Source organism: Diplotaxodon limnothrissa, linkage group LG17 (genome assembly GCF_057381915.1).
Source record: "Diplotaxodon limnothrissa isolate DT_005_m linkage group LG17, D_limnothrissa_male_GT1.1, whole genome shotgun sequence".
Taxonomy (NCBI): domain Eukaryota; kingdom Metazoa; phylum Chordata; class Actinopteri; order Cichliformes; family Cichlidae; genus Diplotaxodon; species Diplotaxodon limnothrissa.
The window spans coordinates 10,664,117-10,687,603 of NC_140612.1; the positions used below are offsets into that span (position 1 = coordinate 10,664,117).

The following is a 23,487-nucleotide window of genomic DNA, read 5'->3' on the forward strand; positions in this document are numbered from 1 at the left end:
GATTGTCTGCTAATGTATCATAAACTGGATGACTGGACCAGTTACCTGTGACCAAAGTGTAATAAGGTGTGTGAGTCAGAATATGTGTGTATTTATGTATTTAGTGTTTAAAACGTGGCGTCCCAGTACTCATTACTCATTTTTGTTAAACCTTAGAAAATGTCAGTTTTACCATAAAACCTTACAAAAACATTACATTAACTACACATCTGTGTAAAGGACGACCAAAACAACAGCACTGTGGCCAGTATTAGTGGCTTTCATTAGAATAAACAAGCGTACTATAGAAGGTTGGGTTATGGTTCAAAGATTTGGTAGGTCTCTACTTCAAAGGTCATGTAAGTTAATAACACAGCGAGTGTGGAAGTGTGGCAGGGTGTGTGTTAAGACAGTGTAATGACAGCAGCAGGATGAGAGGTGGAGATGACACATTGGAAGATAAGAGGTCACTTGTGGTCTCAGCCTTTTTATTATGCACTGCTTTCTGAAAATCTTGTGAATGCCATAACTCAAGATGGAAGTCATCTAGGATCTTCAAATACAGGGAGTTCAGAATTATTAGGCAAATGAGTATTTTGTCCACATCATCCTCTTCATGCATGTTGTCTTACTCCAAGCTGTATAGGCTCGAAAGCCTACTACCAATTAACACATACTGTGTGAAAAAGGTGACTGAAAAGGAAAAACTTAATGCATCATGGGAGTCCCCCAGCAGCCTATGCCTATTGCAGCATAACTAAGGGAGGATTCAGGGTCACCTGGTCCAGCCCTAACTATGTGCTTTACCAAAAAGGAAAGTTTTAAATCTAATCTTAAAAGTAGAGATAGTGTCTGTCTCCTGAATCCAAACTGGAAGCTGGTTCCAGAGAAGAGGTGCCTGAAAACTGAAGGCTCTCCCTCCCATTCTACTTTTTCATAGCAATGGCTATGAAAACAGGAATTGCAATGAGCAATGTGTGAGCTAGCATCGCAGTTTTGGTATAAACTTTAATGCACCATTTATTAAAGTTTACAGTGCCTCTAAGCATCACAAGTATATGCATCAATACGTGTAATGTTATCATAGACCAACACAGAGGTCACAGGGAGTCCTAAAATAAATAATATACAGGACTAATAGCAGGTTGTATGTGACAAGCCTGGTTTGATGCAGATGTAGAGGATTGTATGAAAACATCATCCTAAAATGAAAAAAATTATAATGGAATGAGTTTGATTTAGAGTGTTTATAAAATGAAGGGGAGGAGCAGGAACAATCCAGCATCAGAATAAAGATTACACCACCATGGATGGAAGATGTTTCTATGAACAGCTTTGCACATCACTGTCTACACGTTTACCTCCATAAGGTGTTGTGTTACTGGTGTTAGAATAGAATTAGAATTCAACTTTATTGTCATTGCACATGCACAGGTACAGGGCAACGAAATGCAGTTTGCATCCATCCAGAAGTGCTTTAGTGATATAGATATATTACAATATATATTAGCAATAATATAGATATGTAAGTATATTACAGAAATGGGTCTATTATGGTATGTTATAATGTACATGGTATGAAGTATGTTGTGAATATTCTAACTATAGGTATGTACAGGCTGTAGTGAGTACAAGCTATGTACAGGCTATGAACAGGATATAAATATGAAAAACTATACAGAATATGAAATAACTTTACAGAAATCTGAGATATACAGCTAAACAGAAATGGGAACTATGCAAGTTGTAAACAGTTGTAGGGTTAAAAATTATCGTATGTACAGAATGATTATTTACACAGAGCTATACAGTAGTGCAGTTAAGATAAGTGAGGGTGTGGATAATTTCTACAGAGGCTATATAAAGTGCTAGTGGTTGTGAGTGGTGGTTCAGTCCATGTTATTATTGTGTGTTTGAGGGTACAGTTGTCCATTGTGTGTGTGTGTGTGTGTGTGTGTGTGTGTGTGTGTGTGTGTGTGTGTGTGTGTGTGTGTGTGTGTGTGTGTGTGTGTGTTCAGTCCATGAGTTAACGTGGGTCAGATGTCAGGAGGCAGAGTTCAGGAGTCTGACAGCTGTGGGGAAGAAGCTGTTCCGGTACCTGGTGGTCTTAGTCCGGAGGCTCCTGTAGCGCCTCCCAGAGGGCAGGAGGGTGAAGAGTCCATGTGATGGGTGACTGGGGTCTCTGATGATTTTCCCAGCCCTTTTCAGACACCGCTTCCTGTAGATGTCTTTTATGGCAGGAAGTGGTGCTCTGGCGATGCGCTGGGCAGTTTTCACGACCCTCTGTAACGCCTTCCGGTCCGAGGCAGAGCAGTTCCCGTACCAGACTGTTATACAGTTGGTCAGGATGCTCTCGATGGTGCAACAATAGAAGTTCACCAGGATGTCTGAGGACAGGTGGTTCTTCCTCAGAGTCCTCAAGAAGAAGAGGCGCTGGTGAGCCTTCTTGACCAGCTTGGAGCAGTTGGTCGTCCAGGTGAGATCCTCGGAGATGTGGACTCCCAGGAACTTGAAGCTGCTCACACGCTCCACAGCCGTCCCCTTAATGTGGATGGGTGGATGTGGGTCAGCATTCCTCCTGTAGTCCACGATGAGCTCCTTGGTCTTCTCGATGTTAAGCAGCAGGTTGTTTGTGTCGCACCACTCAGCCAGACGATCCACCTCCTCCCTGTAGGCGGCCTCATCGTTGTCACTGATGAGGCCAATCACCGTGGTGTCATCTGCAAACTTAATGATGGTGTTGGAACCATCAGCAGGTCTGCAGTCGTGGGTGAAGAGGGAGTAGAGGAAAGGGCTCATCACACAGCCTTGTGGTACACCGGTGTTGCTTCATACTTCATGTTGTGCAGGTTGGGGGATCAGATGTCCCTCTATAAGGGGGACTGCACAGCATTTTTATGCTTTCCCCCCTCTCCCACATCTTGAACCAATGTCCCACATTTTACAGGCTCTGCAGGACATCCACCTTTCTAAACACTGGATTTTCCTCAGTACATATAAAGTTGGTGCTTTTATCATGAACAAATATATCATTCTACGCAATATAGTGGAAAATACCACAAAGCAGATAACAGATATACTGAGAAATAGAGTTATTTTTCAGTTTCACATAAGAGAAAAAATGGTGTGAAGCGACACAGTATATTTGTGTGATATTTGGCTAAAGATTCATAAATTGTCAGCTAGTGCTCCAAAAAGACCTATGGATACATCCTTACTCAAACCTATAGACTGTTACCAGACAGAACCGCAGCTGAAATAACAAGGGGGAGTGAAAACTTCCCTTTATTCTTATTGTGTTTACCTAGCAAGAGTTGAAAAGTCCGACATGCGGCTTATTGTGATCTAGTCACCCTGTGTGCATGTCTGGTGTGGCTACTCAGCAGCCATACATTACAGGGAATGAAAAAATCTTTTCAATTTGTTATTGTTGCAATTGCATTCTCTTAATAAAACCCAGTATCTACAGTGCAGACTCTCCTACTGAAAGTTTTTGAGATACCTACAAAAAATGTCCAGTTCACCAGCAGTTTAATGCTCTAAAGATTTATTTCAGTCCTTCATGTTGGAGTCTCAGATGTTAACACATGGCAGCACTGCACTTTAAAGATGTTACGTGGAGTCTGCTGACTCCATTGCTTCTTCTGGCACATTTGCAAGTGGCAGGACGTCACGAGGAAAGGTGTACTCAGTCATGTTGCAAAGTCCGGACACCACACAGCAGCTCAAGGCGCTGCGGAAAATCTCCATGTTGCACGCCTCATACCACTCATTGGTTAAAGCGTCGTAGTACTCAATGTTCGAAGTGGTGGTGAAGCCGTTGAAACCCCCGACGACAAAGAGGCGATCGTCAATTACCTCAATGCCAAAGTTGCTGCGGGGGGTCAGCATAGAGGACACGAGGTTCCACGTATTGGAATGTGGGTTGTAAGCCTCAGCGGTGTGCAGACAGTTGTTTCCATCGAAGCCACCAACCTAAAAGTAAATACGTGGGTCAAATGATTGAATGTAAGTGTAACCAGCTTCACCGTACCCCTGTAAGAAAATGTACCTGCTATATGTCTTTAGCTGTTTTTGCACAGATACTCCAGAAAATGACTGAAGAATTAAGTTGCAATACTGTCCAAAGTTAATATGTAGCAGATACAAGGAGATTGTTTACCTTAGGTGTGATCTGACTACTGGAAATACTCTGATTGGTTTAGGGTTTTACCTGGATAAAGCGAACAGCTACCTGACATATTCTCATGCTGTTATATGGAGTTTACACATAAAAGTTGTTTAAAAAAGGCCCATTAACGTCCCAGTATTTGCATCCTCACAGGCCCACATTTGTTGGGAATGTCTAGAAAAGATCAGGGTGCAGTGGTGTGTGAAAATGACTTCTGAATTAAAAGGAGAAAGTAAAATAAAGTAGAAGCCAGCTGTTGTGGAAGTCTGTATGAGACCTTTTTTCACTCAAGCCTCAATTACAGCTATTAAAGCACTGTTGTCTATCACACCACGCTATTATCAACAAAGATGAATAGCCCTCGACAAAAAGTATTTGTGTTTTCAGTATAAATGTCTTCACAGCTCTTTTGCCTTTAGTCCAAAAAGGAACATTGAGTTCCAGTCCTTTCTTCCTATAACAGATTAAAGTAGCCCTGACAGGCCTTGGGGCCTAAAAGCCTGATCAAAGACCCTGAGGTCAGCACCAGGGTAAGGTCACTGCATTCTGCTGATAATAACTTTTCCTTTATTTGAATAGAGACTTAGTCTGAATAGAAAATAAATACTAAACGGTAGCTAGCTAAATAAAGAAAGAAGTGTGTCTCAGAAGGTGAGACTAAAATCTTTGCTTTTTACCAAAGGGTGCAGCTGCAAAACAACTAAATAAGTGGTTTTAAGGCAAATAGCAAGATAAAATTTACAGCTAAAATGCCTACCGTCCCCAGAGGATGAGTTCTAATCACTTGGCTTATTCCCTCATTTTTCTAAAGGTGTTGCAGGATGAGTTTGAAATTGTCTCTAACATATGTCCTCTATGGAACGATGAGGATGACAATGTTGGTTTTGAACAAGTATTTCTGTTGTACTGAGTGAAATGTGAAATCATGAGTGAAATCATTAAAGACACAACATTTTGGTAATGGGGAACATGAAAAGAAAAATGAGGCAGAAACATCATTAATCGGTTAAATTAATACATAGAATGAGTAAGAATGCCTTCTCTGAACCTGTGGTCAGGATAGGAATCTGATCATTGATAAATACAAAACAAAGTTAGCAAAATTCTGTGTCAGCCAAATCTGTGTTAAGCCTTGCTGATCAAAGAACATTACAGATTTGATTTGTATGTTACGTGAGTGTCAGCACTACTTTGTGGTCTTACTGCAAAGACATGATCCGCATATGCAATGACACCTATCCCGCTGCGGCGGCTGTTCATGGGACTGATCATCGTCCACTGGTTGCTCTCTGGGTTGTAATATTCAGCTGTCTGCAGAAACTCGTTGCCATTGAATCCACCACAAATGTAAATCTGAAAACAAAAAAGGGACATTAAATATCTTTACATTTCTTAGATTTCAGTTGGAAACAATGTTACCTGTAAGTGAAATGTTTCCACATCATTTGTGAAGTAAGACCGATACTCAGTACCCAAGTGTCCAACTGAACAAAACAAATGTGTAATAACAAATGTGTGTGTTTTACAATTACCTGTCATAAAAACATGTTTATGCACCCAACTTTTACCTGAGTATGTGGGACTTCTTTCAGTCAGAAAGCCAGAAATGAATCAAACATAACATTCAATCAATAAGGCTAATTTTTCTGTTCAGGAATGCAGATAAATAATTGTAATCTGGGATCTTAATATAATAAAATAATGATGTGTTTTACTATTTTTGTAATATCTGTTATATTTTAGTTGACAAGTCAACTCAACTAAAGTACTGTACATAAATGCAAAGATGCACTTGTGATCAGTTAGAAACAAAATAGATATATATTAGTATATTTTTCAACTTTTTAAACTATACTTTTAAATTTGAAAACATGAACACAGAAACCAGTTTGTGACCTATCTTGCGCCTCGCTTCACTGTAAAAATGTGTATTCCCTGACTGGTTGGCAAGTGGTTGCTGGAGGTTGATGGCTGTCACTACCGTGAAATTGTAACCAGGAAGGTGTTGCACCACAAGCCTCCTTGTGTTTCCTTTGGTCGTAAGCAGACTGTTGAGGTTTGCATGGAGTACTCTGACTTGTCTGCAAATACTCACAAACTATTTGCTGTAGAAATCTGTAGAGTCTTTCATACAATCACTGCCTAACCAGCTGAGGAGTACACATTTTTCCCTAGCAACTGGTTGTTACCAAAGGTTGCTGACAGGTCTCTAGGCCTGTGTGCCTGAGACCCTACTCTATTTCTCTGCTACTCTTTTACTTCACCCACCCGGTTGTTAAGTGTTGTGCAGCTGGCGTCGCTCCTCTGTTCGTGCATCGGTGCAATAAGACTCCACTGGTTGATTTCAGGTTGATAGCGCTCTGCACTGCTGAGTTGTACATGCCCGTCGAAGCCTCCCAGGGCATAGATGAACCCATTCAACACAGTCACACTCACATAGCAGCGGCAGGAGTGCATGGGCCCCACCTCCTTACAGGAGCGAGTGGTCAGGTCAAACCTACAGACGCTGGTGAAATGCTCCACCCTGTCGAAGCCACCAATGAAGTAGACGTACCCGTTGAGGAAGGCGGCTCCATGATAAGCACGAGGAAACTCGAGGTTGTTCGTTACGTTGACCCAGCGGTTAGCCCTGCAATCGTAGGCCTCGATGCCGTTAGATGGATTACCACCACTCCACCCCCCAATGGCCAGCAGGATGGAATGAGGCAGGCGGGGACGAACAAGAGGGTGACACAAGCCAGACATGAAGGGTCTGCTTCCTAGACCATGTATGTCTAAGATGGCATTACTTATCATGGACAGGCACTCAGAATTGGCCCCCACCAGCTCACTAGACAGCACATTGTCCTTTAGGTAGTCTGACGTCATCAATCCCAGTCGGACCTACAGAGAGATGACAGAAGAGAATATGACTTAGAGCAGGGGTGCTCAATACGTCGATCGCGATCGACCAGTCGATCGCAAAGGTAGTATTGGTAGATCGCATGGCATTAAAAAAATAGATGCCAGCCTATCATCCATCCCGTCACTTGATTGATACAGGGAAGCCAGTCAGATGACATCAGATTTTTTCTGACGCTTAGGTCGCTGCGCATGCGCAAACAGTGGCGCGAAGTGTAGTAAAACTGACAAGCTAGTCAGCGAGTTAACTCCAATTTTTAGCTCTCGGTTTTTTCTCTTAAACCTGGCCGTCAGCAGCTACTGTCCGGACTATGCATCCCAGGCTGATTCAATTCAGTGCAAGTCATCAGAGTAAACTCAGGTAATGACAAAAGATTTACATAGTTAATTGTGTTGTGAAATATTGGATATTGCGGTTATGCATGTATATACATTGTAGATATAAAGAATCCTCAATATATTTATAAATAAGTATATGTTTTGGATTTTTGTAGTGGGTAGATCATTTTGACTTGGTCATTTTATAAGTAGCTCACATGCGGAAAAAGTGTGAGCACCCCTGACTTAGAGAATAGAAAAAACACTGAATTTCAACTACATCAGTTTTAGTAAACTCAAGCTTCTTTAGGATAATGCTCCTAATGTTGTTTAATTTTCTTATTGATAGCAAGAGAGCGACCAAAGTCAGACACCATTAGCCTTTTCGTCAGCAGGGACAGTTTTTAGTCATAGCCCTAGCAACTATACTTAATAAATATAATTTATTCTATAGTATGTGTGTAGAGATCTGATACGGTTTTAATGCTCTTGAAGAGAATTTCTTAAATGTGGTTTGGCTACAGCTGAAAAGAGCAACATCTTGAGATATTAAAGCATCCTTACACCCAGATGGAACGACTCAATCTATGACTTAAATGCTGAAGATTTAAGTCCAAACTAAATGTAGTAATGAAAGTTTATAGACCTTGGGCAACAGAGCGGTGAGGTGTTGTTTCCGTTCTGCAGGTACATGGCTAATCCACTTTGTAAGCGCTTCATACACAGTGGTCTCCAACTGCACATTGAGGTCGTCTCTATCAAGGATGTCAGCAAGTTCCTCCACAGTTAGCTGCAGGAACTCCTCCTCAAGAACAACCTGCTTAAAGTTATTGATGATGTAGTGGTAGGCCTTGGCGCGTAGTTCGGGTGATAAGCATACTTTTGTGAACTGCCAAATGCCAACGCAGTTCTCTGGGCACAGTTGCTCCCCGAGGAAGTCAGAGCAGAGTTTCACAATGTCCATTGCATTGAGTTGATCAGCTGCCATGAGAAGTTCCACTACATTTTCCTCCGTTATGGAAACTGAGCCGGTGTATGCAAAGTTAATGATGAGTTCCATCATCTCAGGAGACAAGCCAGGTATGTTGAAGACCTGTTTGTCTGGGTTGCTCCAGCGGATGAAAAGAGCCCTGAGGGTAGAGATGGAGACAGAGTAGAGAATATTAAACGGTGTGGAGGCAACAAGATAATAAACTATGTCATGCACAAGTAAGATAAATATATAAAATCTGTTGACAGGAATGGAAATGATTTCCTAATTACATGTGTTACTATGTGATTACTGTGATAGTCTTGTAATGTCTAGTCCATATTGCCATAGAGTATATAACTCCAAAACAGAGTTTGTACATGTTTAGTGCGCTTGATTGTTGGGTTTTCAATGTCTTTATTACATTGGCACCATGTTTATGAAGCTTTTGCCAAACACAATGCAGTCCCACACCACGACAGAGCCTCCACCGTGTTTTAAAGTTAACTCTAGACACTCACTGTTGTACCTCTGTGACAAATATTGAAATCAACTCCATAAGGCCAGTTTGCCCTGATCTTTAGTCTAGTTATTGCATAATTTGGCATACCTCAGTCTGTTTCCTTTCCTTATGGAAGTTCCAGTGCATGTTGCTTAATTACAGTCTCTGTTTCCCTTCCACAACCATTTCTTTTCTTTTTTTTTCTTAACATTTATTTATTGGTTTTAACAGGTTTTACATGAACCATGAAACCATTTCTGATGAGGTTTCATGATAAGTAGATGGATTAAATGGTCTTGTGTCATGAATTTGCTGCATTCTTTCTTTTTTCTTAAGGACATGACTTTCAGATACTGTTCATTTGCTGTAGAACATTACTTTTTTTTAATACGTGCTACTCCTTGTTTTGCCTCTGTCAGTGTGCCCCGGGCAGCTGTGGCTACAACGTAGCTTGCCATTGCCAGTGTGTGAATGTGTGTGTGAATAGGTGAATGACTGAATGTAGTGTAAAGCGCTTTGGGGTCCTTAGGGACTGAGTAAAGCGCTATACAAATGCAGACCATTTACCATTTGTCTTTAAAATTGATTCTTCACCCTAAGTATGCGTTATGTGTAGAAACAATAATGGTTCATCCTTTGAGTTTTAGTGTCCTTTTTATGCTTGAATGATTCATATATCAGCGTTAAATGGCTTAACAAACAAATAAACAAATGAACAAAAACAAAACCATTCCTCGGGTACAAGCACTGGACTAAAAAGGGTGAAAAATGTCCAAACGAAACCTTTACAAGTCTTCAAAAAAACACGTTGAGAACTATTGCTCAAGTGGACTTTTAAAAAATCATCTGTTTCAAAGCAAAATATAAAAAAATGAGAGGCAACTCAAAACTTTTGCTCAGTGTATAACTGTATAACAAAATTCAACATTTTTAGTATCAGGAAGTCTGGTGTGTCTTACTGTATCAAACAGTGGGGAAGATATTAATATAACTTAATAAAACACTTCAATTAGACTTCACACAATCACCAAGTGATTCACAGTGCTTTTTAAATGGCACATTTACTGAAGTGGAATCTGGAGCTCTGTGAAGGTAAAGATGAAATCTGCAAATGTTTGCATTATGTTTTGGGTGTATCTGTCAGTTGACCGTGACAAAGTCTTTCTATCACAAAAGTTTTATGATTCAACCCGTTCCTTTTTGTTGGCACTGTTTCACAGACTAAGTACATGAATTACATTTTTCACAGGTATAAACCAGTCAACTGTCCTTCACATTATCAGGTAAGCAACTCACCTGAAGTACGGCGTACGGTTACACAGGATGACCCTGTGGACCGGAAATTCAACATCCTCCACTTTGATGATTGCATCACAAAATTGCCCCTCCGAACGGAGTTCATTATACACTGAGCTCGACTTGTATGGCGGCTGGACTTCTTCACTCATCTTGAGTTTTGTGACTGTTTTTCTTAGTTTTTTGTCTGAAGTTTGTCTTGAAGTGTTCAGATCACAAAATCAAACCTAACTGTGGAATTTGGGGAATGGAGCCTATGACATCATCATGACTTGGCAACAGTTGCCCCATAGAATTGTTTTGAAATGTATATTTACATTGTTTTAATGAACCTTTTCATTGCATAAAAGCTTTGTTTTGATTTGATTTGGATTTAAGAAATTGCATATGAGCCTCACAGATAGCATTTGTATGTTTGCCTCACAGAGTTCAAATAGTAAAATAAGCACTTCAAAACACTCTTACGAATGGACTACAATATCATATTTAGCTCATATTCAACGTTAACCTCTCCATGAGGAACAGCGGAGGTCGAAGGCTCTCCTCCTTTGTCACCGAAGGCTACAGGAGACAAGCTATGCAGACAAACTAGTACAAAGATACCGGGTGAAGTATTTTGGTTTTTGATTGAATCACAGGTCTCCGGACCGTGCTCTCTCGGGCTCCGTGCTTATGTGTTTAAAAATCTCTTAAACCATATTAAAATTGTTTAGTTAAACTTGTGCTTTTGTAACGTTCAGTATGGCCGGAAATACAGGCTGCATGCCTTGGGGCAAAACTTTATTTCGATTTATATGCATTTGTAGATTTAGAATAAAACTCATACTCAGAAAAAAACTCTCGCGATCCCCGCAGCCCCCTTAACCTAATCCTTAGAAACATAAGCAGGGAAAACTCCTTAAAAACTCCTCCGCGATTTCCCCAAAAACCCTAGAATAACTTGTTAGCTACCCTCTATTCCCAAAAGCCTTATAATCCAAAACAGGGGGAAAACTCCTTAGTCTTTTTTCTTCAAAAACTTCCCTCTTACTAGCAACCTCTAAAATTCAACGCACAGTCTAAGTTCTACCTCGCTCTTAATCGCCGACCCTTCCAGAGCAGAGCACAATTTTTTCCTCCTTGTTCGTTCCCCGCTCTGCTCCTAAATGCGCTGCTTACATCGTTTGAAAATTTTCCGCCAGAGACCAACTCCCCCTCACTTCGCCCCCTGCCAATCACATAACAAATCGCACAGCTCCCTTCGCACCCCGGTTAGCCAATCGGCTCCAGGTCTGATTTTATGATCTCCCGCTGAGGTTAAGACTGCCGTCGAGCTCCCAGAAGACCTCTGACTTCAGACATATCAACAACTGGCGCCGCTCAGACTGCTTGCGAGCTCGCAACAGCCACGAAACCAGGGATCAACAACAACTGCCTTCGCGTGCCCTATGTGCATATCACTCGGTAAGTGTTAATCTTCCCCCTCTAACTACATTTTCGCATTTTCCTTTTTACCATTCTCTCAAAAGCTTTTTCATCTTCAAAAGCCATGCAAAATAGCTTCTGTAACACTTGGAATACACTTTTTAAAAATATAAATAAGCTCGCCTCTAACACTCAGAGCTAAAAAGTGCGTTTGTACACTAAACTTTAGCAGCGATCATGTCCTCATCAGGTACCTCATTTTTCTCACTCTTGTTCATATAATGTTTATATTTTACTGTTTTTCCCCGTTTGTAAATACTCGTTGTTATTTCTTTTCAGACTCTGAGATAAGCGAGCTCAACTCCTCTCTTTTTGGTTCTCTCGATCGAGTTGGTAGGTTTGGTTTGGTTCATTCTTGTTCTCCCTCTTAACAGCTAATTGTACAAGAAAAACAAAACATTTACCCTCTTTTTCATTTTTATCAAACTTTCTAGATATCTCAGACTTGGACAGCTTTATTTTTTTCGAGTTCGCCGAATTCTTCTCCACCAGTGCTTGAGCGATCCACAGGCAAGAACATCCGTCTCTCCACACACGACAGACAGCATCTGCTCTCTATGCTAGATCGCCCCGCTTCATCCGGCCCCAGTTCCATCCCCGTCGGAGCTTGTTCTCTCCCGCGACCCTCTGGGAAAAACTTGCGCCTGTCCGCCGGGGCCAGGCAAGACTCGCTCTCCGATCTCACTCCGGATGCTCCGGCCAATCGGAGCCCCAGAAACGCTTCTTCTTCTCCGCCATCAGACACACGAAATGCACCGCGCCTGCCTTTGAGACCCAATCACGGTCAGTCTCTCTAGGGTCTCGCTTTTTCTCATTTTATAAAAACTATCCCTTTTCTATTTAACTTTACTAACTGTTTGTATCTTACCCTCAAATTCTCAGGGCATCTCAGAAGGAGGAATAGCAGGACCGGTAGGATCGCAAGGACAACGAGGACAACGAGGACAAGGCGAACACGCACACGAAGGCAGCTCGCTTCAATCGCTCTTCGCGCGGTATCTCTGTTCGCTGAATTAGTTCAGCTCATCTTATAAAAAGTTTGTGTTTTTTTTTTCATTTTGTTTTTTCAAACAAACTGTCTTTTGTGGTTTTTTGTTCTTTTAATATATTCCTGTTAAGCAATAATAATAAAAAATGGATAACCAGGAACAAGATATTACAGACCCATTTCTTGCTTTAGAAACAGCGTTAGCTAGGTTAAATGAAAATACACAGCTCAGGAGGGCGAAGCTGGAGCTGCCCGCACCAGGTACTTCTGCACCAAACAATCCATTTTCTATAAATTATCAAAAAGTCTGCTCTTCTCAAGTAAATCAATCTCCAGTTGGTTTTAACCCTTGTATGGTGTTCGGGTCTGTGAGACCCGTTTTCAGGTTTTTTTTGAAAAGAAAAATTAAACAATTTATTTTTTCAACCTGAAATTCATTGGCTTTGGCTTATTTTCTGTGAAGAACATAAACTAATTTTCAATGACCTCATACTGTACCTCCCCCCACACATTTACATTACATACAAGGTGTTCGGGTCCACTGGACCCAGGTCTAATAAAAGTGTTGAAAGTGTAGGTCCTGTGTTCCCACACTCTGTCCTTCTCCTTTCTGGTGCTGCTGATAGTGTTTTCTTCCCCTCCTGCTCCCGCACAAAGTTGCAACATTGTTGAAAATTCAACTATCAACACGTCTGCACTTACATTCCCACACATTTTACCCTCTTTCTTGAGGGATCCAAATTTTATTTTCTCATACCCTGTCCCACCTGCAAATTAGGGGCATAATACTATAAATAAGACGTTGCCAGTGTGGTTCCTTATCACAACTGATCAAGATGGCAAAAGATTATCTGCTGCGAGGGCCATCCAATTGATTTTGGAAGAGAGAGGGGCTTCGGATGATGATGTTGACAAAGAGGTTTCAGAATATTTCACATTTCTGAAAATTCAGAGTCTGACAGTGACTTTGAAGAAGAGGATGAGGTTGAGCACCATTTAGTAACAAAACGAAGACGAGTACTCCATCTGCAGCCAGCTCTAGGACCAGAACAAGCCCACCAGACAGCAAGTGAAGAAATATGGATGTCAATAACTGGTGAAATTGAATGGTCTTCTTGCCCAAGAAATGAGCCACCCTGCAGAGCTGTTACTGTGATAAGCCAGGGCCAACGGCTGACAGTTACTCATGTGCAGGACATCAAGTCTTCATTTGAGCTTTTCATCCCAGATTCCATCCAGAAAATTATTCTGGATTGCAGTAATCTAGAAGGAAAGTGTGTTTTTGGAGAGAGGTGGAAGGAGATGGACCAAATTCCTCCAAGAACCCCAAAGGCCTACTATGGGGTTCTTATCCTTGCAGGAGTTTTCAGGTCCGAAGGGGAATCCACAGAATCCCTGTGGGATGCAGAAACCGGCAAGAACCTTTCCGTGCATCAATGTCTCTGGAAAACTTCCACAAAATTTCCAGGATTATCCGTTTTGATAACCGAGATGACAGACCAGCTCGACGGCAGAGAGACAAGCTAGCTGCCATCAGGACAGTGTGGGATAAGTGTGTGCACCACCTCCCCCTGTTTTACAACCCTGGGCCTAATGTCACCATTGATGAGCAGCTGATCCCATTTAGTTGTGAAACATATTGCTTCACGTGTAAATGTGTTGTGTCTTTCCACTCACTCCACTTGATTATAACTGATTTATTTTTTAATAACATTTTATAAAAACAAACAAACAAACGAGAAGCACATTAATTCATAAATGTGATCTAACAAAGGGAAAGGGAAAAAATTAACCATCTTTGCTGTTCATATGGCTTGTAATTGGGATGAAGTAAACATCTGTTGAGTAATTTAACATAAAATTGTTTGATAGTGTTAATTTGGAAAGCCAAAACTCTAGCGGGTCCACCAGACCCATGAACACTGGCTGAGTAACAAAAATATGAACACCACACAAGGGTTAAATCTGTTGGACCCATAAACAATATTCAAAAATTGTCTTTCCATTAAATGCAAATTCTTTTTTTTTCAACAGCTTGAACTATGTTATTTTAAAATTGACAGTAGAGCAGAAGTCACTGCATCATTTCATCATCAACACGAACCTGAAAAAAGCTGTCTGATATATAGATAAAATAATAACAAACAAACAAACATACAGATATCACTAAACAAAACACCTTATCTTGGTTTTCTAGGTGTTGCTGATGGTGACATAGGAAACTTCAGGATCCACCTAAACAATGAAGAGAAAAATGGTAAAAATGGTAAATGGCCTGCATTTGTATAGCGCTTTTCTAGTCCATAGGACCCCAAAGCGCTTTACACTACATTCAGTCATTCACCCATTCACACACACATTCACACACTGGCGATAGCAAGCTACATTGTAGCCACAGCTGCCCTGGGGCGCACTGACAGAGGCGCGCCCCATACTGACTCCTCAGTAATATCCATCCACTTATCCTTTTCAGTGTCGCGGGGGGTGCTGGAGCCTATCCCAGCTGTCATAAGGCGAGAGGCGGGGTACCGCTGTGTCGTTGTCAAAGAATGACAAAGAAAGAATCTAGTTGTCGTCCTGCAGAGGCAGCCCTCTCCGCCCATCCCAACCTTGCAGAAAAAGCTGGCAAATCTTGCACCATCTAGGCCCTCCTCTGTTTTTAGCCAGCGCTCGTCTAGAACTCTGAGTAACTCACTGCAAATTTTTTCACATTTTGCCCTGTATGACAACTCTATAAATAAAAAAAAATTGCATTCACAGAATTGCTCAGTGTCAGCACCAAACCACCCACCACCCAATGAAATTCCCAGCCAGCAGGGTTAGATTTGTGCAAATTATAAACCTTTATTTTCCCGATCCCTGCCCCGCCTTCAGTCCCCTGTTGTGCTTCAGATGATCAACAGGAAGTGTTCAGAGTGCTGTCAGCCTTACGTTGGTGTCTGAGGAAAGAGCGGTGACAACTGGAGGTTCAGATGGGTTGCACAGATTCACACGAGACCCACTACAATCTGGTAAACAGGTATTGCAGTCAGGCACCACTGAACAGCAGGGTAATGTGTGCAGGCATAAGATGCCAGAACAACAGGGATTTCTATCTTTTGTGCCAGGCTTAGAATCAGTCATTTAGAGATGCTGCTGTGTTGAATTTAACCCAGTTAACCCCCAGATGTGGTGAGGCAAAGACACTGAAAGAAATCTCCATCCCGGATCATCCGTGGATCGGGTTTCCTCCTGAGGCGTGAGCACCGATAAGCAGAGTTTTGTATCAGATTCAAAATTATTCAAAGTAACAATCAGGTATGCCGTTCAGCTGGGTTAGTTACGACGTCGGGAGCAGCTGGGAGAACAAAACGACACAGAGACTGCACGGGTTGCTTTCCCAAAATCAACTCAAAGTTTATTCTTTTATGCAGGGTTTTTATAGGCAGAAGGGTTCGTGTGTTTTCAAGTTACAACCATATAAGGAAGTTCCCCCTAGCTCTGAAAGGGGCCTTCTATAATCTCAATATATCTTTGACAGGTCCATTAAACACTAGACAGTTAGAATCCTTTAGGGATATAAGTTTACACATGGTAGAATACTGCATGTAGTCATTTACACTAGGAAATGTTTAACCATATATACCTAAAGGCACATAATCAATTGTATGTGAGCTTTAGCAGGCTGTAAGCCTGAGGTGCACTGAGGAATGCACTTTGTCCTATTATACCACGGCAGGATCAACGCAGCCATGTCTGTTCCAGTTTAAGTGCCTTCTTTACATATAGATGAACTGTTGGGTTTTCCAAACCAGCAGGCCAAAGGAAGTGCCCGTGGGGTCACAGAAAGAGGAAATGAAGTTTAAACAAAAGGCATTGCAGAAACAGGGTCCTTTGTATAATATCATCAAAAACAATATCCTGTAAATGCTAACCGTAGTGCTAAAATTCACAACAGTTACGATACTAACTCTGGGCTGTTAACGCGTGATCTTAATTTGATATTCGTAGTGAAGAATGTTTTCAGTACAATGTTTTACAAGACATTTATTCATCTGTGCTTGTATTCAAGTTTACAGCAAATCATCTGAGAAATGCCTTTGAACTGGTGCCTGTTTCTGGGCTTTTCTTTTGACACAAACTGCTCACAAAGAAGGACGAATGCTTTAGGGAACAAAAGCTTTGGAATGTATTCTGCAAGTACAGGTCAAACGTAATAGCCTCATTGTTTTATAGCAATGCTGAATTAACTTATGTCACTGCAGGACAGTGCAGCCAGTGGGGCTAATTGTTATAGTCACTGTGCACGACAAGAAAGCATTTGACATGGTGAACTGCTGCCACGGTTTTAGAGAGACGTCTGTTTGTAATTAGAAGTAGTTGTTCTGTTTAATTTGGGGTTTTTCTCCTTTGCTTCTGCGTAGAAGACGACCAATCTGCACATCGAGAAGCTGTCCTGTCTTCAGCTAGGAGTCCTTCTCCAGCTGCTGCACATGCTAACAGGCAAAACATCAGGGAGTAATACAAGCTTTTAATGCTTATGTGAACCACAGGCGTGCTTATAATGTGTCAACCTGCAGTGAGACTGTAAAAGCAAAATCTTTCTTGATTTAATTTTCATTGCACAAATAATAACAGATTCAGGAATGTATTCAAGGAAGAGACTGGCAAAGAAAGAGTGGGATAGTCAGGGAGCTGAAGGAAGGAGTACTAAAAGGCTAGGTGCACAGCAAAGAGAGAGGTGTCACTGGCACAGGAAAAGGCTTGTAGTGAGTTGTATGTGAGGCTGGACACTAAGGAGAAAATGATTTTTAATGAATGGCAAGGCACATAAATTGTCCTGGAAGAGAGTAACCAAGTATAGAGATGGAAATGTGCTAATGTGAAGAATGTGTGTTGAGAAGAGAGAAGGAGTACTTTGGATGAAAATTGAATTAGAGAAGGAAGTGAGGCAACTCTGAAGAGGATGGAGACGGGAGGCATAGAGAGGGTAGGAGTGAAGGCTATGATAAGGTGCGAAGAGAGTAACTGTGGTGCTGGATTTGTGGATGTAGTGAAGGTGGACATGCAGGGGGTTGGTGTGACTGAGGAGGATGCTAGAAATAGAGAGATGGAGGCGGATGATCCACTGTAGCGACCTCTAAAGGGAGCAGCCGAAAGAAGAAGAAGCACAAATAATTCTAATCATGCTTTTCTTTTATTCTCAGTACTAAGCTATGTAAAGGAAGTCAAGGTTGTTTCCTCCTACAATCACTTTGTAGATGGTTTAGACTTGTTTAGATTGGTGCTCTGTCTCCCTTTATCCAAACTAAAACTGTGATGGGGTTTTTTTATCTTCACTAAACACTTTTTTGCTTTGTGTTTATTATTGTGCTACTGCAAGTATTTCATATATTAGTCAGTTGATTGTTACTGTAGGGCAGCTCTAGGACAATCCCTGATGTGATGTAGCTTGCTTTTATCCAGCAGATACGACATCTCATGAGGAGGTTCGAACCCTGTACCCTGACCTTCCCACTGACGCACAAAGTCTGCACATCCAGAAGCAGGCCCTTCTAGGTGAACAACAGCACAACAGTTTCTATTTCTTTTAATATTAGAAGTCAGTTATTCATTAATGAATACAAATGGTGACTGAAGTTATTTAGACAGGACATTAAACAATAAACTTCCAATAAATTATGAACAATGTGTGACTGAATGTGTTCAGTGAAAGACTTTGAAAATATCGCAGCATAAAACCAGTGTAAAAGTACTCAGACTACTTTTGGGGGGATTTATTTGATGATGCAACCAGAAAATGTGCAGGTTGTGAGTTTAACATTTTCAACACTGGAGAAGAAGTACATGTACACAGACTAGCTAATGACAAACATTTTTTTTAACCTTTATTTAAACAGGTTTTTCATTTTTCTGAGCTTATCTGGTATCTAGTTTCGGTGGCAGAAGCATAAGCAGAGAAGACCCAGACCTTACTCTCCCGAGCCAGCTCCTCCATTATTTGGGGGACACTGAGGCATTCTCTGCTGAGTGCTGTGATCTCCCCAACATGTCCTGGGTGTGTCCTGTCTGTCCTGGTGGGACATGCCTGGAACATCTCACCCAGGAGGCGCTCAAGAGGCACCCTTGTCAGATGCCTGAACCTCCTCAACTGGCTCGTTTAGATGTAGAGGAGTAGCAGTTAACTCGGAATGAGACAGACAGCACCTACTGCTGGGGTGGGCCTACAGGAGGGAGAGCTCATGTCGTCTCTTCAGGACACATCACTGGACCCCAAGAAGCTCTCCCCTGAGCTCCCTTTGGCTGCTGGGGTCGGCATACGTTCAACTTTAAAATCACTCTTGGTTCTTGGCTAGCTTTGTGTTAGCATCCTTTGTGTACTGATGCTTGCAAGAAGCTAAAGTTGCTTTGGCAGAATTTTCTTTCTCATATATGCACACATAAGGAGAGAGATGTTTTATAAGCTTTAGTCATCACCGTGCACTTTTCCTGATTCACACAAAATACAGCAATCTGGCACCTTCCCACAGGGTCTTGCACGAGTATTAAACATGTTCGTTTGTGCTTTGGACTGTCACCAGATTTCTTCTAGAAGTTTCTTGCCAGTCAGCAACTATCTTGGCAACACCACTTGAGTTTGTGTGTTGCATGCTAACATCATTATCATATGTGTAATAATACTAAAGCTTCATCTTATGCACACACAAAAAACAAATATGGCTCCTTCGTGCAGGGTTTTCTGGTATGTTCATTTATGCTTCCCAATTTAAAAAAAAGAAAAAAAAAGAAAAAGCAAACTTCTTGCTTCTCAGCCACTGCGGCCACATCCTCACTGTTTTTTAGACAGTTATATAAACATACTGTGAGTGAGTCATAAGCTTAAATACAATAGTTGAAGGAACAAAAACTTAATGTTTAAAAATACCAGTCAAATCTGATTAAAGTAAATAAATAATAAGTATACAATGTAGTTTTAAGACTTATCTCAATGTTTCGTAACATTAATGTTCTATGAACTCGTGAGTCCAGAAATCTGAATGTCATGAAAAGTATTTATTATTCGTGTATTATTATTTTACAATACAAGGTTGTTTTTCTCCTGATACTTCATGCAAACCACATTTCTCCAGGCCGGTCCTAATCAGCTTACTCAGTATCACTAGATCCAATGCTGCTCCTCCAGCACAGCACACAAAAGTAGGAGAGACCGGAGATGCCATGGCTTAGTTAGGAGACTGTTTGCTTCAAGGCCACTAGAAAGTGCTGCCATAAAACTACAATAAATGAATTGACCTTTTGACCTGCTCACACTCTTTTATGCAAAACCCTGCTGATGTTACACACACACACACATAAAGAGATTCTAGGTCTGACCAACCGTCTCCGCCGTGGGCAAAAAGATGACAGTCAATAAAATTCTAAAATTTTATTTATAAACACAATGAATAATAGTTAAAAGTCCAGTGTCCCATTTAGGTACAAAGTAAAAACACACAGTCCAAGGCCAGAGCCAGCTATGCCACAAAGCCAGTTGCACTCCACACGTTGTTCACTTCAACAGGGGTAGCAATTGTCCTCTGAGACCCACCACCCTGTAAGTAGAAAGCCAGTGATCACTCCATCCTCTGCAACTCAGCTGCCTTCAGGCTACAGCATATAATAGGCCCTAGCCTGCACAGAGCGACAAAATAAGACAATTCACTATATAATTCACAGCCCATCCATCCCAAACATATCAGATCATTAGCGGTTTTGTCACATTACATACCTGCACTGAGAGACAAAATAAGACTAATGACGCTAAATTTAATTACGGGTCATGGACAGCCTTCATAAATGCTCATATTACTCACCCGCACTGAATTCCAGCACAGGTTCATCTGGGTCCTGACTATTTCCTGCAAAATAACACAAACGTCATCAGAACATTAAGTCAGAGAAACAACATTTGGAGCTTTTGTACATGATAAATTATACTGCAGTAGTAAAACAAAGTCAAGCAGCAGTACATTTATTAAAATCACCTTCAGCTGTAATATTTAAACTGATTTAGTGTCAATTTAGATTATGTTTAGATTAAAATGAAACTAGTACCCTTGTAATGTCTTTTTAAATTAGAGGTAAATATTTGTATATTTTTTTACATAATATAATTATATTTACTGGATTTTCTCTCTATTGTAGTTTAGTATGATAGTTATTACTTGTTTTTTATTGACTTGTCTTGTTTTTACAATGATTTGCTTTGACTGCAGCCTTTAAAGAAAAGACTATCTGTTCAGTAACTATCCATCAGACTGGGTCCATGTTACCAGCCAAATGGGTAATAATTAAAGTAAGTTTTGAATTACGTATATTTGGGTGTTTAGGTGACACTTTTGCAAAAAAAATTATATAATTAGGTTTAAAAAAACTAAACATGTATGTATTTAAAAACAATAAGTGTGTTTGAATTACTACAGAAACAGGTTGTAGCTCACTGTACTGTTTTGGAGCACAACTTTGGTGCTTTTGCCTCATTTTTAAATCAGTGATCCCAGTAGCACAGTCTAAGCAGAGACCTCAGTGCTTGGCAAACAATCAATAGAATCAATATAATTATTAAAAAGAAACAAAATAAATGCCAACCATATAAAAAACATAAACTTAAAGAAAAAACTAAACTTGATTTTATGTCTTTAGGCTATTGTTAACAGCAAGCATGAGGTTAGTGCATATGTATTATTATTGGAAAGATTACTGCAAAGAAAAAAAAAGTTGAACCAGGAGGGGGCGATATTGCTCTTCTTACAATGAGTTACATGCAGGCTATTACTTACCGTGTCACTCACATTTATTTCACAAATTAGCTGAACCCACTTAATTCGATTTAATTGTATTTATGCAGAGCTGAATCACAACAACATTCTCCTCGAGGTGGTATAGATTGTAAGGTAGAAAGTCTACAATTAAAAAGAAAAAACCTCAATACAGTGGGAAGGAACAACTCACTTTTAACAGGAAGCACCCTCTGGCAGAACCACGGTCAGGGAGCAAACTATCAAACTACGAGGTCTTTAAAATAAGATGATTATTCAAGACCTCATGTGTGATGGGAAGGATTCTGAATTTGATGCTGGACCCACAAATCATAAAAGAGAAACACTAACTCACACACACCAGAAAGTGCCAAGAATTATAATTATATGTAATTTAGTTTTGCGTTCCTTTATAATGCTTTCAACTATACAAATAAGACACTTGGGGGCGCCTGAGCCTTGTAGACACAACAAATATTGAACAAACCTCATGCGCCCTGTTGTTGACAAAACGATAAAAATGAATGTGTATTTCTGTCTTATTTAGGTCATTTTTGTAGTTACAGAAAATCATTTGAATTCATTTTTCCTTAAATTATTTTAACCCTTATTTGATGCTATTGAAATTGGTCTGTTGCCTCAGGGCAACAACGGCAATAAGGGTTCCACAGTGTCACAGTTTTCTGCATATAGTCGATTAATAAATGTTGAGAAAACAACTAATCGATTCAAATTTTTTATTTGAACAAGTATCAAATTGATTTTCACAGAAGCGTTCAATGGAACAAATACATAAATGGTAAGCTGACTGCTTTTTATATAGGGTTTTTGTATTTTGCTCGTGCATTAAAAAGCGCTTTATACAACATGCCTCATTCACCTATTCACCCAAACATTATTACAAGCACCTTTTCTACAATTAAGCTAAACATGCATAAAATGTTAGCAGTGGAGATTTGGCACCTGAAAGGACCCCCTTTGATCCACTAGTTTGAGTCTATTTACATTTAAATACTGATACTTCAATTTTGCCTTGGTTTGAGCTCCATAAAGCAGGCAAACCAGAATTAATCACAGAAGGCAAAAACACTGAAACTACGTTTTAAGCTGGGAGCCAAACAAACCAAAGGTAACCGTGTTTTGAAAAGAGCTATGAAGAGAAACAGACAGACTACTGTAATTTCTCAATAAAATGTCGCTTATTATCGCTCACTCTCAAGAACAAAAACGTGAGTAATTTTCCAGTAGCTCACCATATTTGGGATCTTCTAACATCCACACTTCATGTTTAAACGGTGGTGCGGAGGCGGTGTACCGTCGCAGGACGGATGTAGCATTCAGCGCGGTGTGCCTTTTTTTCAGTTGCTAAGCAACAGATTTATCCCGCCCCTTTCGTTATGACGAGCCGGGCCAGTCCTTTGACTGGTGACGTTACAATGAAACCGACCTTATATATAGACCTGGCTGTTCAGTTGAAACGCATTCATACAGCGGGACAGCAGCGCTTTAAACGTTCAAACACGGAGTTTAACACAAAACAACATTTTAGACATAAAAAACAAAAAAGTGAAATGGCAAGCTCAAACAACACAATGACAAATGATGAAACAGTTCAGACCAATCGGGATAATTCTACAGTACATGCTTTAGCATCCCTCTTGAATAACTTGTTCAGTAGTTTTTCGAACAAGCAGTGGGAAGAGCTTACCTCAGGCTATCCGGATTGCTTCACCGCTAAGCGGCTTGCAGGTTTTGTAGAGGACGTAATGGACCTGTGTGAACAGTCAGGAGCAGTATCACCACTGAGGTCTTCCCAGAACTCCCCTGTACATCAAAACTGTTCTGTCCACACCACCACTGGCAAAACGTTTTTGTCACCTGTGAAATTTTTGGACGATTCTGCTGAGCAGGAGTTTGATACAGCACAGAATATAGATGCTAACAGCCAAGAAACAGCTAACACAGAAGAACGCTGTCAAAATGCTGACCAACACAGTGCTGCAAAAGCAGAAAACAATCCAATTCCAGATCCCCAGCAGCAGAAATCCTGTGTTGAACATGAAGCCAGCATCCTACCGTTAACAAACATACCGGTAAGTCAAACGGAGTCATATAAAAAGA

The 23,487-nt window shown here is 40.7% G+C and overlaps 1 protein-coding gene across 1 annotated transcript; it reads right to left on the reverse strand.

Annotated features, from left to right (window-relative positions):
* Positions 1-3,557: 3,557 nt before the first annotated feature.
* Positions 3,558-10,289, reverse strand: LOC146614648 (kelch-like protein 10). Its single transcript, XM_085375333.1, has 5 exons — positions 10,138-10,289; positions 8,016-8,499; positions 6,419-7,033; positions 5,354-5,503; positions 3,558-3,954 (listed from the first exon to the last, which is right to left on the reverse strand). Exons 1-5 carry the CDS (start codon positions 10,287-10,289, stop codon positions 3,592-3,594), a joined length of 1,764 nt encoding a protein of 587 aa, XP_085231459.1. The 3' UTR covers positions 3,558-3,591.
* Positions 10,290-23,487: the final 13,198 nt, after the last annotated feature.

What these genes read in the sequence shown, in the direction of transcription:
- LOC146614648 (XM_085375333.1), bottom strand. Translation starts at nt 10,289, where the DNA reads ATGAGTGAAGAAGTCCAGCCGCCATACAAGTCGAGCTCAGTGTATAAT. An exon ending in TCACCGCTCTGTTGCCCAAG is followed by an intron (nt 7,034 to 8,015) that starts GTCTATAAACTT and finishes ATCTCTCTGTAG; the next exon opens with GTCCGACTGGGATTGATGAC. An exon ending in ATGCGGATCATGTCTTTGCA is followed by an intron (nt 3,955 to 5,353) that starts GTAAGACCACAA and finishes ATTTACTTTTAG; the next exon opens with GTTGGTGGCTTCGATGGAAA.